The sequence below is a fragment of the Hyaena hyaena genome, unplaced genomic scaffold, assembly GCF_003009895.1.
Source record: "Hyaena hyaena isolate Hyena2069 unplaced genomic scaffold, ASM300989v1 scaffold_1575, whole genome shotgun sequence".
Taxonomy (NCBI): domain Eukaryota; kingdom Metazoa; phylum Chordata; class Mammalia; order Carnivora; family Hyaenidae; genus Hyaena; species Hyaena hyaena.
In genome coordinates this window covers 19,377-31,758 of record NW_024082174.1, presented here as the reverse complement: position 1 = coordinate 31,758, position 12,382 = coordinate 19,377, and the positions used below count along the sequence as shown (strand labels likewise).

General features: G+C 43.3%; 2 gene segments (V, D, J or C); both read left to right on the top strand.

Moving 5' to 3' along the window:
* Positions 1-6,779, top strand: part of LOC120225930 — a 14,046-nt gene extending 7,267 nt beyond the window's left edge. Inside the window, 2 exon segments of the V gene segment in view lie at positions 1,568-1,652; positions 6,747-6,779. Of these exon segments, the coding sequence occupies positions 1,568-1,652; positions 6,747-6,779 (118 nt within the window).
* Positions 6,780-7,186: 407 nt separating this feature from the next.
* LOC120225929 lies at positions 7,187-10,850 on the top strand. The segment is given in 3 exon segments: positions 7,187-7,298; positions 7,402-7,798; positions 10,646-10,850. Coding segments are annotated over 3 exon segments (648 nt in total).
* Positions 10,851-12,382: the final 1,532 nt, after the last annotated feature.

Here is a 12,382-nt window from a genome sequence, read left to right as displayed (position 1 = left end):
AACAATATATTAAAAGAATTATTGGCCACAATCAACTGGGATTATTCCTGGCCTGCAAGGTGTGAGGGCTCCACAGAAATGGCAAGAACTTTTCCTGATCCATCAGGTGAGGGACCTCCTGTGACTTGTCGCTTTAGCCACATCAGGTCATATTTGACGGAGGCAATAGGTTCTGGTCTTACAGCCCAGAGTCTAGTAAGTAGGGTCGCCTCCAACCTCCACTGACTGATGTCCCACATCATTCTATCAAGGATTTTTAGCTCTATTGAGCGATCCTTTCATGTCTATTGACACATCATGCGTACATGGTCCCTTGTGGTTGTTGGAAATCCCTAGCATCTCCATCAGCTCTGCGAATCTGTCTCAAGGTTTCTCAGTATCTCCAATTCCCTGTGGCAGAAAAGATCTCGTCTCTACAGTCACTCCACTGGGATTTCTAGAAGGTCAGGAACCTACAAACCTCACTGGGCATGCCCAACCTGTCCTGCTATTGGTTCCAGAGAGAAGTGGGTCCCATGGTGGGGAGCACAGGTCCAGAATTGGGGTAGTTCTCACCTGATATGTGGGACACTCACACACTCCTTCTCTGCTGCAGTGTGTATCTGTTCACCTCTACAATGGCGGTAAATTGAGTCCTACCTCACATGTTTGGGTGAATATGAGAAAATAAGGAATGTAATGGGATTTAATATTCACCACAGCAAAATCACAAGATTCATCACCATTTTCTGAAAGATTTCATGGTACCAAACTATTCGAGATTCCTCACACTTGCTCTGGTTCACTGTCCATCTAAGGAGTATATTTCGAGTATTAGCTATATTGTCAGAGTACATGCAAATAGGACCTTCCCTCTGCTGTATAAACCAGCCCAGTTTCAATCCTGCAGCTGGGAGAGGAGCCCCAGCCCTGGGATTCCCAGGTGTTCCCATACCGTAATCAGGACAGAACAGACATCTCACGATTGATTTATGCTTGACTGGATTTTACTTATTGTTCTTTTAAAACATAATACATGGTGAACAAGAGACACCAAGGATGTGAGTGGATATGAATAAGAAACCGTGGATGTGTGACAGTTTCCTCACCAGGATGTCGTGTGTATGAATGCGTCCAGTGTGACAGTCACCTGGTGTAGTCTGGGGAGACGTGGTGAAACCTGGGGGTTCCCTGAGACTTTCTGTGCAACCTCTGGATTCACCTTCAGTAGCAATGACATGCACTGGGTCCGCCAGGCTTCAGGGAAGAAGCTGCAGTGGTCGCATGTATTACTACTGATGAAAGTTGGGATGCCTGGATGGCTTAGTCGGTTAAGCGTCCGACTTTCGCTTAGGTCATGATCTCACGGTTCGTGGGTTCGAGCCCCGCGTCGGGCTCTGTGCTGACTGCCAACTCAGAGCATGGAGCCTGTTTCAGTCTGTGACTCCCTCTCTCTCTGACCCTCCCCTGCTCACGCTGTCTCTCTCTCTCTCCTAGAAATAAATTTAAAAAAACATTAAAAAATATTAAAAAAATAAAATAGCACATACTACCCAGACTCTGTAAAGGGCCGATTCACCATTTTCAGAGACCACATCAAGAACACGCTGTATCTGCAGATGAACAACCTGAGAGCCGAGGACATGGCCATCTATTACTTGGAGAAGAACACAGTGAGGGACCATCGTGTGAGCACAGACATATCCTCCCTTCAGGGACACAAGAAGTGCTGTGCTGTGGGGGAGCTCAGTTCACCAAGGGCCTCTCAGGTCACCAAGGGTTGCTCATGTCAGCAGGGTGTACTCAAGACCAACAATACTCTTTCCACCACAGGAGCAGGTGCTAGTGGAAGTTAAATCCATGTTTCCTGTAACTGCTTGGAGTTCAAACAGGTCTTCATAACGCTGTTTCCCAAGGGGAGTCTCTCCAGAATCATGGTTTATTCTTACCTCATAAATCTTTGAATAGTAGCATTACTTATAATAGGAGAAAAGTACATTCACACGCACAAAAAGCAGAATGTCACAGCCATGCCTAATCATTTTCTTAAATGACAATTAATTCTAGATATTCTGATTTAAGCCTACTAATCAGTAAAAAGTGTCCGTTGTATACCCCGATGTTCATAGCAGCACTCTCAACAATAGCTAAAACATGGAAAGAGCCTAAGTGTCCATCAACGGATGAACGGATCAAGAAGATGTGGTTTATCTATACCATGGAATACTACATGGCAATGAGAAACAATGAAATCTAGCCATGTGTAGCAACACGGATGGACCTTGAGGGTGTTATGCTGAGCAAAATAAGTCAGGCAGAGAAGGACAAATATCATATGTTTGCACGTATAGGAGGATTAGGAGGAACTTAACGGAGGAACAAGGGGGAGAAGAAAGGGGAAAATGGTGAGGGAAAGGGAGAGAGGCAAACCATGAGAAACTCTTGAATGCTGACAAAAACTGAGGACTGATGGGTGTGGAGGGGAGGGGGGATGGGCATGGAAGAGGGCTCTTGTGGGGATGAGCACTGGGTGTTATGTGGAAACCAATTTGACAATAAACTATTTGTAAAAAATAAAAAATAAAAAAAATAAAGTGTCCGTTGTACTCAACAACCCAGCACCACACAGCCCAGTACATGAGCTATGAACAGCATCATAAACTGTATGCTGGACATCAGGCAACCTGGGTGTTATAAGCCAAAGCAGTGGACGAATGACCCCGTGGCTGGGGATCATTGTGTGGATACCATCTCATACCACGTATCTCAGGTGACACCTCTCAGAGTCAGAGAGACCCCACACAACTTGGTATAATTGTAGAATCAGATGATAAGACACATACATAACAAGAAAGATAACAAGATTTATTTTTTTTAATTTATTTTATTTTAACTATTTTTAAAAGTTTACTGTCAAATAGGTTTCAATATAACACCAAGTGCTCATCCCCACAAGTGCCCTCCTCCATGCCATCACCCCCCTTTCCCTCCCCCCACCCCATCTGCCCTCAGTTTGTTCTCGGCATTCTCATGGTTTGCATCCCTCCCTCTCCCCCACTATTTTACCCCTTCTTCTCCCCCAATTCTTCTTCCTCCTAATTCTCCTATACGTGCAAACATATGATATTTGTCCTTCTCTGCCTGACTTATTTCGCTCAGCATAACACCCTCAAGGTCCATCCGTGTTGCTACACAAAGCCAGACTTCATTCTGTCTCATTGCCATGTAGTATTCCATGGTATAGATAAACCACATCTTCTTGTTCCATTCGTCAGATGATGGACACTTAGGCTCTTTCCATGTTTTGGCTATTGGTGAGAGTGCTGCTATGAACATTGGGGTACATGTGCCCCTATGCATCAGCACTCCTATATATCTTGGGTAAATTCTTAGCAGTGCTATTGCTGAGTTATAGGGGAGTTCTATTGTTAATTTTTTGAGGAATCTCCACATTGTTTTCCAGAGGGTCTGCACCAGTTTCTATTCCCACCAACAGTGTAGGAGAGTGCCTGTTTCTCCACATCCTTGCCAGCATCTAGAGTGCTCAGCATCCCTCCTCATCAAGGAGATATTTTTTTTATTTTTTAAATAGTTTATTGTAAGTTGGTTTCCGTATAACACCCAGTGCTAATCTCCACAAGTGCCCTCTTCCATGCCCATCACCGCCTTCCCCTCCCCCCACCCTCATCAGCCCTGAGTTTGTTCTCACCATTCAAGAGTCTCTCATAGTTTGCCTCCCTCCCTCTCTCCCACAATTTTTCCCCTCCTTCATTGACGTGTCTGTTGATCTCCAGCAATGCCAAATGGCTTGACAGAAATCCTTTCATCAATCCAAATAAGGACAGTAAATCAGGGATTTCTTTGTGGATCAGTGGTAGAAACAGAGTAAGTGTTCTTGCACCATTAAAAGGGAGGGCACTTGTGGGGATGAGCACTGAGTGTTGTATGGAAACTAACATGACAATAAACTATATTTTAAAAACTATTTTTTAATAAATAACCATACTTTCTTATGAGATGTCTCATGAGTGGGGAAGGAGCAGAGGCAGGAATGAGACTTAGGGTGTCAGTAAATAAACATCAGAATACATAATCTGATGACTAATTCCAGGTAACAACAACAAAATTAGTGAAAGGGAATGTAAAAGCCTATCCACATCCCTAGAAAATGAGAATGTGTATATGTAAACATCAGGGCAGAAATAAACAATATAGAAACCAAAGAAACAGTTGAAATGATCAACCAAACCATATTTGGTTTTTTGAAAAAATAAACAAAATTGACAAACCTCTAGCCAGGCTTCTCAAAAAGAATAGAGAGAGCACTCAAATACACAAATTCATGATTGAAAATGAAATTTCTGCAACCAAACCATCAGAAATACAAGAAATTATCAGGGAATACTATGAAAAATTATATGCCAACAAACTAGACAACTTAGAAGAAATGGACAAATTCCCAAACTCACACACTCACTACCAAAATTCACACAGGTTGAGATAGAAGATCTGAACAGACCCATAACTAGTAAGGAAATCGAATTAGTTATCAAAAACCTCCCAACAATAAAGAGCCCTGGGCCAGGTAGTTGCAAATGACATATCAGATAAAGGGCTAGTATCCAATATCTATAAGGAACTCATCAAACTGCACACCCATAAAGAAAAATAATCCAGTGAAGTAATGGACAGAAGACATGCACAGACACTTCTCCAAAGAGGACATCAGGATAACCAACAGTCACATGTAAGGATGCTCAACATCCCTCCTCATCAGGGAAATACAAATCAAAACCACACGGAGATACCACTCCACGGCGGTCAAAGTGGCTACAATGAACAAATCAGAGGACTCTAGATGCTGGCGAGGATGTGGAGGAATGGGCACCCTCCTACACTGTTGGTGGGAATGTAAGCTGGTGCATCCCCTCTGGAAAACAGTATGGAGGTTGCTCCAAAAATTAACAAGAGAAGTTCCCGATGATCCAGCAGTAGTACTGCTAGGAATTTACCCAAGGGATACAGGGGTGCTGATGCATAGGAGCACATGTACCCCAATGTTCATAACAGCACTCTCAACAATAGTCAAAACATGGAAGGAAATTAAGAGTCCATCAACTGATGAATGGATCAAGAAGATGTGGTATATTTATACAATGGAATACTACATGGCAATGAGAAAGAATGAAATCTGGCCACGTGTAGCAACATGGATGGAACTAGAGGGTGTTATGCTGAGCGAAATAAGTCAGGCAGAGAAGGACACATACCATATGTTTGCACATATACGTGGATTAGGAGGAAGTTAATGGAGGACGATTAGGGAAATAATGGGAAAAATAGTTGAGGAGAGGGAGAGAGGAAACCATGAGAGACTCTTAAATGCTGAGAAGAAACTGAGGGCTGGTAGAAGTGGGGGAGAGGGGAAGGGGGGTGATGGGCATGGAGGGGGGCACTTGTTTGGATGAGAACTGGGTGTTATATGTAAACCAACTTGACAATAAACTATTTAAGAAAAAAAGAACAATGATAGAATAATTTTTAAAAAAAGCTTCTTCATGGCAAAGGAAACAATCCATAAGACTAACAGACAACTGATGGAATGGAAAAGGTAGTTACAAATGACATATCAGATAAAAGGCTAGTATCCAAAATTTATAAGGAATTCACCAAACTCCACATAGAAATCTGAAAAACATAGAATCCAGTAAAATAAGTTATATTTAAAAAAACTTTAAAACCTTCTCCCTAAGCAAGAATCATACCCCTAGACTAACGATCCGAGGACTGACGGTGTGGGGGAGAGAAATGGGGTGATGAACATGGAGGACGAAAATGAGGATGAGCACTTGGTGTCACATGGAAACCAAGTTAATATAAACTATTAAATAATTTTAGAAAAAACTGTCTTCACCTCACTACCCCAAAACTTATGAACATCTTCACAAAAAATCTCCAGTCTTAATTGTGTTCTATTTATATTCCCAATTTTTAAATTAAGCTTCTATGAACATCTAATAATAAAAACAACTTATCAGAACAGGAAAAACTCCTGCATTGATGTATATTTGTTCCTCCGCCTCTGTTTCAGGTTGGTTGTTGTGGAAATCATATAAATCACACATTCTCTAAACTTCACATCGACGTCTCAAGGCTGAGAAGAAAATTTATTGAAATACCAGACACTGACAGCAATTCTGATAAAATAAAGCCGCTTAAAGCAACATTTGGTGACATTAATTCTTGCAAAGTCGCCAACCCTTAAATCCAATGACTCCTGATACAACCAGCAACATGGTTGTATTGACACGGATTTATGCTGAGCAGAATAAACCTTGCAAATAAGAGTTCATATCATATAATTACACATGTACACATTCTCTAAAACTAAAACTACTCTGAAGAAACATGAGAACGAATAATAGTTCCGTGGGGACAGGATGAACGAAGGAACTAGGAAGGAAGAATTCCAGGGGAACTATAAGAGATTTTAACGGGAATTATGTGTTCAGTCTGATCATGTTGACTCACATCAGTGTTCTATCATATCACACACTCGGCATGTGCACCTCACTCTATGTCAGGTACATTCATCAAAGCTCTTACAAATAAACACAGAGACTACTCAGTAGGAACACAATGATAGTGACATGTTAAAGACTTAAAAAGACACCTGCACTGACCCTATTCTGTCTCTATTTACGGTAAACTCCAGAGCAAGCGAAATCGTCATGTACCCATTACAGAAAGTCTTCTGCATTCCTCAGGGGCCCGCCCGCTCAGGCCTGCAGGTGGACTGAGGGAGGTCGTGGGTCCTGTAGGGAGGAGCACCGGCCCAGATCCTGGGCTCACTCTCACCACATACGTGCACTTGGACACCTCACCAGCCTCTATAATTTAGTGTACGTTCACATCTTCTTATAGGATATGATGACACCTATACCCTCATGAGTAGTGTCCGAATTTGGTTTTACAACCAAAGTCGAATATGGAACAAACTGTGATCTCTGGAAAATGATGATAACAACTGTCAATCACCAAATCCGTCAAACACCAAATTAAAGAGATTTACACCTGCTCAGGACAGTGCCCTCTTTGTAAGGACTATAGCTGGTACATAGCTGCTTATATACGCAGAGGACATGCAAATCAGACCCGCCCTGTGCTGATTAAACCAGCCCAGCCCTGACCCTGCAGCTGGGAGAGGAGCCCCAGCCCCGGGAGTCCCAGGTGTTCCCATTCTGTGATCAGGACAGAACACAGACATCTCACCATGGACTTTGTGCTTGGCTGGGTTTTCCTTGTTGCTGTTTTAAAAGGTAACTCATGGTGAACAAGAGACACTGAGTGTGTGAGTGGATATGAGTGAGAGAAACACTAGATGTGTGACAGGTTCCTGACCAGGATGTCTTGTGTCTGCAGGTGTCCAGTGTGAGGTGCAGCTGGTGGAGTCTGGGGGAGGCCTGGTGAAGCCTGGAGGGTCCCTGAGACTCTCCTGTGCAGCTTCCGGATTCACCTTCAGTAGCTACGGCATGGGCTGGGTCCGCCAGGCTCCAGGGAAGGGGCTGGAGTGGGTTGGATATATTAATAGTGGTGGAAGTACAGGCTACGCAGACTCCGTGAAGGGCCGATTCTCCATCTCCAGAGACAACGCCAAGAACACACTGTATCTACAGATGAACAACCTGAGAGTCGAAGACACGGCCACGTATTTCTGTGCGAGAGACACAGTGAGGAGTGATCAGTGTGAGCCCAGACACAAATCTCCCTGGAGAAGGGGATCAGCACCACTATGGGGTGCACACTATGCACAGCTCTGGTTTGTATTCCCAGGAGCAGGGACAGATGGAGGTTACAGGCAGGTTTCCTGTCAGGGTCTGGGGCTTCCTCCCCATTGTGGTTTCCCCCAAGAAGCCCTTATGGACACGTGATTTTGTGCTTAACTTTCAGTCTTGAATAAGATACTTGAAATAGGAAACGTATACGAACATGCACAGAAGACAGAGGTGTTGGCACTAGCTTAATCCTTGCCACTAGAAATGAATTAATTACAGATATCTTGAGCAACATGAAATGAAGCATTACAAGATTCCCTGTTGCACTCACTGTTTATTACACGCCCGCCCAGCTCAGTGTGCAAGCTCGCTAGAAGCCACATACAGTGCATGGTGGACACGAAGCTGCAGAGGCGCCGAATATCTTCATTTAGAGAAGACAGACTCCTTTTTGGCTCATTGTGGGAAGCATGTTCACTGCACCAATATTAGTTGAAGGCATGGGAAACCACATGGACCCCCACCAGGGCATGGTGTGGATGTAGAGCGTGAAGTTCACACACACACACACACACACACACGGGGGGGTGGGGGGCAGAAATAGGAGAGTATGAAACTTTCACGGGCTTCGTCATTTCAGAAGTGTGAAATCAGTTAAACTGGATCTGACACAAAATGTCATCAGAGCTGTGTGTCCTTTTGACGATCAGTTCCACATCTTGAATTTCTAGTCATGCTATGTTATTTCCTCAAAATCCAGCAAGGAAGTCTTACCACAGACATCAGGTGGTTTTTCCTTGTGGAACAATGAATCTCTCTCTGCCTTGCTCACATAAGGGTGGTATAATTTCATTCATGTCCATGCAAACTCCAGGACAATATCTCCTTCCCAGGGTCCTGAATGCACCCACAGTTCAATGTCCCTCGTTTCATAGAAGGTATTCAGGGGGCACCCAGGACCTCGGAGCTCATATCCAGAAACTGTACTGTTTCACCATCCGTTTCCTGTGGAGCATCTTGATCATCATGTCCTGCAAACTTCATCGTGACCAGCAAACTGTACAAACTCTTTTCTAAAATCTTTACAAACACAATTGTCGTCTCATGTTTACAGCGAACTGTTATAATAGTAATGCCTACTTTGACAGTGACCAAATTCTGGGATAAATCAGCTCCTATAACCAGACCCGTGTCTCTGTGCATTTATAAGTACAGTGGCCACCATTTAAAAAATGTATAAAGTAATTTTCAAACAGAGAAAACTGACTCATATCAAGTGTTCTAAATTTCACTTATTTCAGGAACTGCTGTCTATTTTATCTTCTTTAAGGTTTTCCTTTGATGTCTATGAAGAGAAACCGTGAGCAATGACCCTTATGGTTGTCAAAACCCCACAGCATCTCCATCAGCTCCAAGACTCTCTCTCAAGGATTCTCAGTATCTCCATGCTCCTGTGAGAGAAAAGAGTTGTTTTCTACACTTCATTCCTTTTGTTCTCCCTCCAGATTAGGAATCCAGAGACACCCAGTAAAGAGTGGGAGGAGATGCCAGTATCGTTGTTCACATTGAGTCCAGTCTCACAAGACTGGCAACCAGGAGTCCATTTTTCTGGAATGGTAGTAGTGTTTCACAAGATACACCTGTGTCATGTATCTGCTTCTCCCCACAACATGATGCCCAGAACTTCCTCACACTCAGCTGGAAATGAAGTCAGATATAAGGGACCAGATTTAAATTCCATTTAATGGTTTATTTTCACCAGGCTCTTTTCCATGCAGCTACACTATGTTGTACACCCATCAAGAATAGTCCAGAATTTCCTGTCCTGCACATCCTCACCAACATTTGTTATGTTCTCAATGTATTTGTTTTGGTTTTAGCATAGCCTTGCTAAAGCTGTGATGTGATAGCTCAGTGGTTTGGGGGTGGATTTTTCTGATGGTCAGTGATGTTGAACATCATGTCATGTGCTTGATGGACATTTGTCTGTCTTTTGTAGAGAAATGGATATTGACATTCTTGGTCCAATTTTTAGTGTGTGAATTTTTGATGGTGTATGTTGATTTTGTTTTTCAGGTTTGGGTATTTTGGATATTAACTCCATTTCAATATTTTTGAGTTTCATTTCCACCATTTCTTAGACTCTCTTCTTGCTCTGCTAATATTTGCTCTACACCCTTTCTAGTTGGATGTACTCACACTTGTCTGCCTTTGCCTTTGTTCTCTGTGATTTTGCTTTTATAGGAAAGAAATCACTGTCACATGAATGTCATGACATTTTTCCTTTGTGGTTTCTTTTAAGGCTTTTAGGGTCAGGTGTTTTGCTTCATCTGTAATCCACTTTAGGGTTTTCTGTGTGTATGTATCTTATGATGTAAGATTATGGCCAAATGTCATTATTTTGCACATAGATATCAACACCATTTTTTAAAAGATACTATTCTTTCTCCATGTATTGAGGGACAACTTGTGGAAGATGTGCTCACTGCATCTGCACACTTTTATTTCTGGAATCCATAATCTGCTCCACTGGTCTATATGTCTCACTTTATGTCAGCTGCACACTGCTGTAGCGAATATTCCTCTGCAATATATTTAGAAAGGGGGAAGTGTGATGTCTGCACGTTTGCTCTTCTCTCTCATGATTGGTTTCTTAATTCCATTGGGTTGTGTTGTTACATAGGAATTGGGATATTCTTCCTTTTCTTCCAAAAAGACGTTGGTATTTTTATTGACTCAAATAACAGAATGACAAAGCAGAGAAAAAGTAGAGACTCCCACAAATATAGAAAAAAATCAACTACATTAAAATTAGTGTTTGAGGGAGAAGGGAAAACTTCGGCTTGGAAAGAGTGTTTTTAGTTCTGGCTGGGGTGCTGACTTTGAACTAGGTGCCCCCCGTTCCCAGAAAGCGAGAGGAAAAAACTGCACTTCAGCAGTCCTGGCGCCATCCCTGGTGACAAGGGTTGGTGGCTCTGCGGCCCCATCCCTGGCGGTGGCGGCCGGATGGCACTCGTGGCGCATGTTGGCAGCGCAGACTCTGTGGACCTGAAGTTGCTACTTCCCCGCACGCACTTGGGCTGTATAGGTGTTTGACCAGAGCGGATCTGAGGCTGCCACACTTCCCCCACCCGCCACTCAACCCCTTGCAGCAAGGAAGCGATGACCTGTGACCTGCGGGACTATTGAGGGCGGTATAAACAAAGCCTGAGGACTGGGGCCTAGCAAGGAGGCTGGGCATGGGGCATAGAACTCAGCCCACCTTGGCTACATCCTCACCACAGGGAGATAGGACACAAAGGAGTGACTTGCAACATTTGGTTGACAAGGGACTGGGGCGACACCATTCTTCTCCCCACAACCAACAAGGCGGGGCCTCAGGGAGCAGCCAGAGAACACAGTGGAGGGAAAACTGCCTACACCAAACGACACCAATCCCCGCCTGAGAGCTGTTTTGTTGTTGTTGTTGTTGTTGTTGTTGTTGTTGTTATTACCTGAGCCTGGGTGTGCGTGTTTATTGGTTTTCTCTGTGTGTTCGTGTACCTTCGTTCCCTCTGTGTTTGTCTGTTTTCCTTTTCATGGGCTGCCTGAAGAAGCAAGCCAAACTACACATGGTAGAGAGTCCCTAATTAATATCTCTATGAGTAGGGAAACAAAATAACCAAACCCTCAACAAGAGAAACCAAGAGACTCCACTCAAAGAACACTTCCTGAACAGACAGGCCGTGAACAAAGAGCCCTAATACAGCAGAACTCGCAGGGGCAGAGTGTACAGCAAGCTTTTGAAATTAACAAGAGATAGAAAACTAACCAAAATATAAAACGGAAGAACTCTCCTCCAAAGGAATTCCAGGAAGAAATGACAGCTAAAGAACTGCTCAAAACATATATAAGCAACATAACTGAACAAGAACTTAGAAAAATAATCATAAAATAAATCGCTGGGCTAGAAAAAAGCATGGAGGACATCAGAGATACTATGACTACAAACACTATAGAGCTTAAAAATAGTTATGATGAATTAAAAAATGCCATAAAGGAGATACATAATAAAATGGAGGAATGTAAACTGGTGCCACCCCTCTGGTAAATAGTGTGGAGATTCCTCAAAAAATTAACAATAGAACTTCCCTATGACCCAACAATAGCACTGCTAGGAATTTACCCAAGGGATACAGAAGTGCTGATGCATAGGAGCATGTGTACCCCAATGTTCATAGCAGCACTCTCCACAATAGCTAAAACATGGAAAGAGCCTAAGTGTCCATCAACGGACAAATGGATAAGAAGATGTGGTTTATCTATACCATGGAATGCTACATGGCAATGAGAAACAACGAAATCTGGCCATGTGTAGCAACATGGATGGACCTTGAGGGTGTTATGCTGAGGAAAATAAGTCAGGCAGACAAGGACAGTTACCACATGTTTGCATGTATAGGAGGATTAGGAGGAACTTAACGGAGGACCGTGGGTGAGAAGAAGGGGAGAAATAGTGGGGGAGAGGGAGAGAGGTAAACCATGAGAGACTCTTGAATGCTGAGAAAAAACTGAGGGCTGATGGGAGTGGGGGGAGGGGAAGGAGGTGATGGGCATGGAGGAGGGCACTTGTGGGGATGATCACTGGG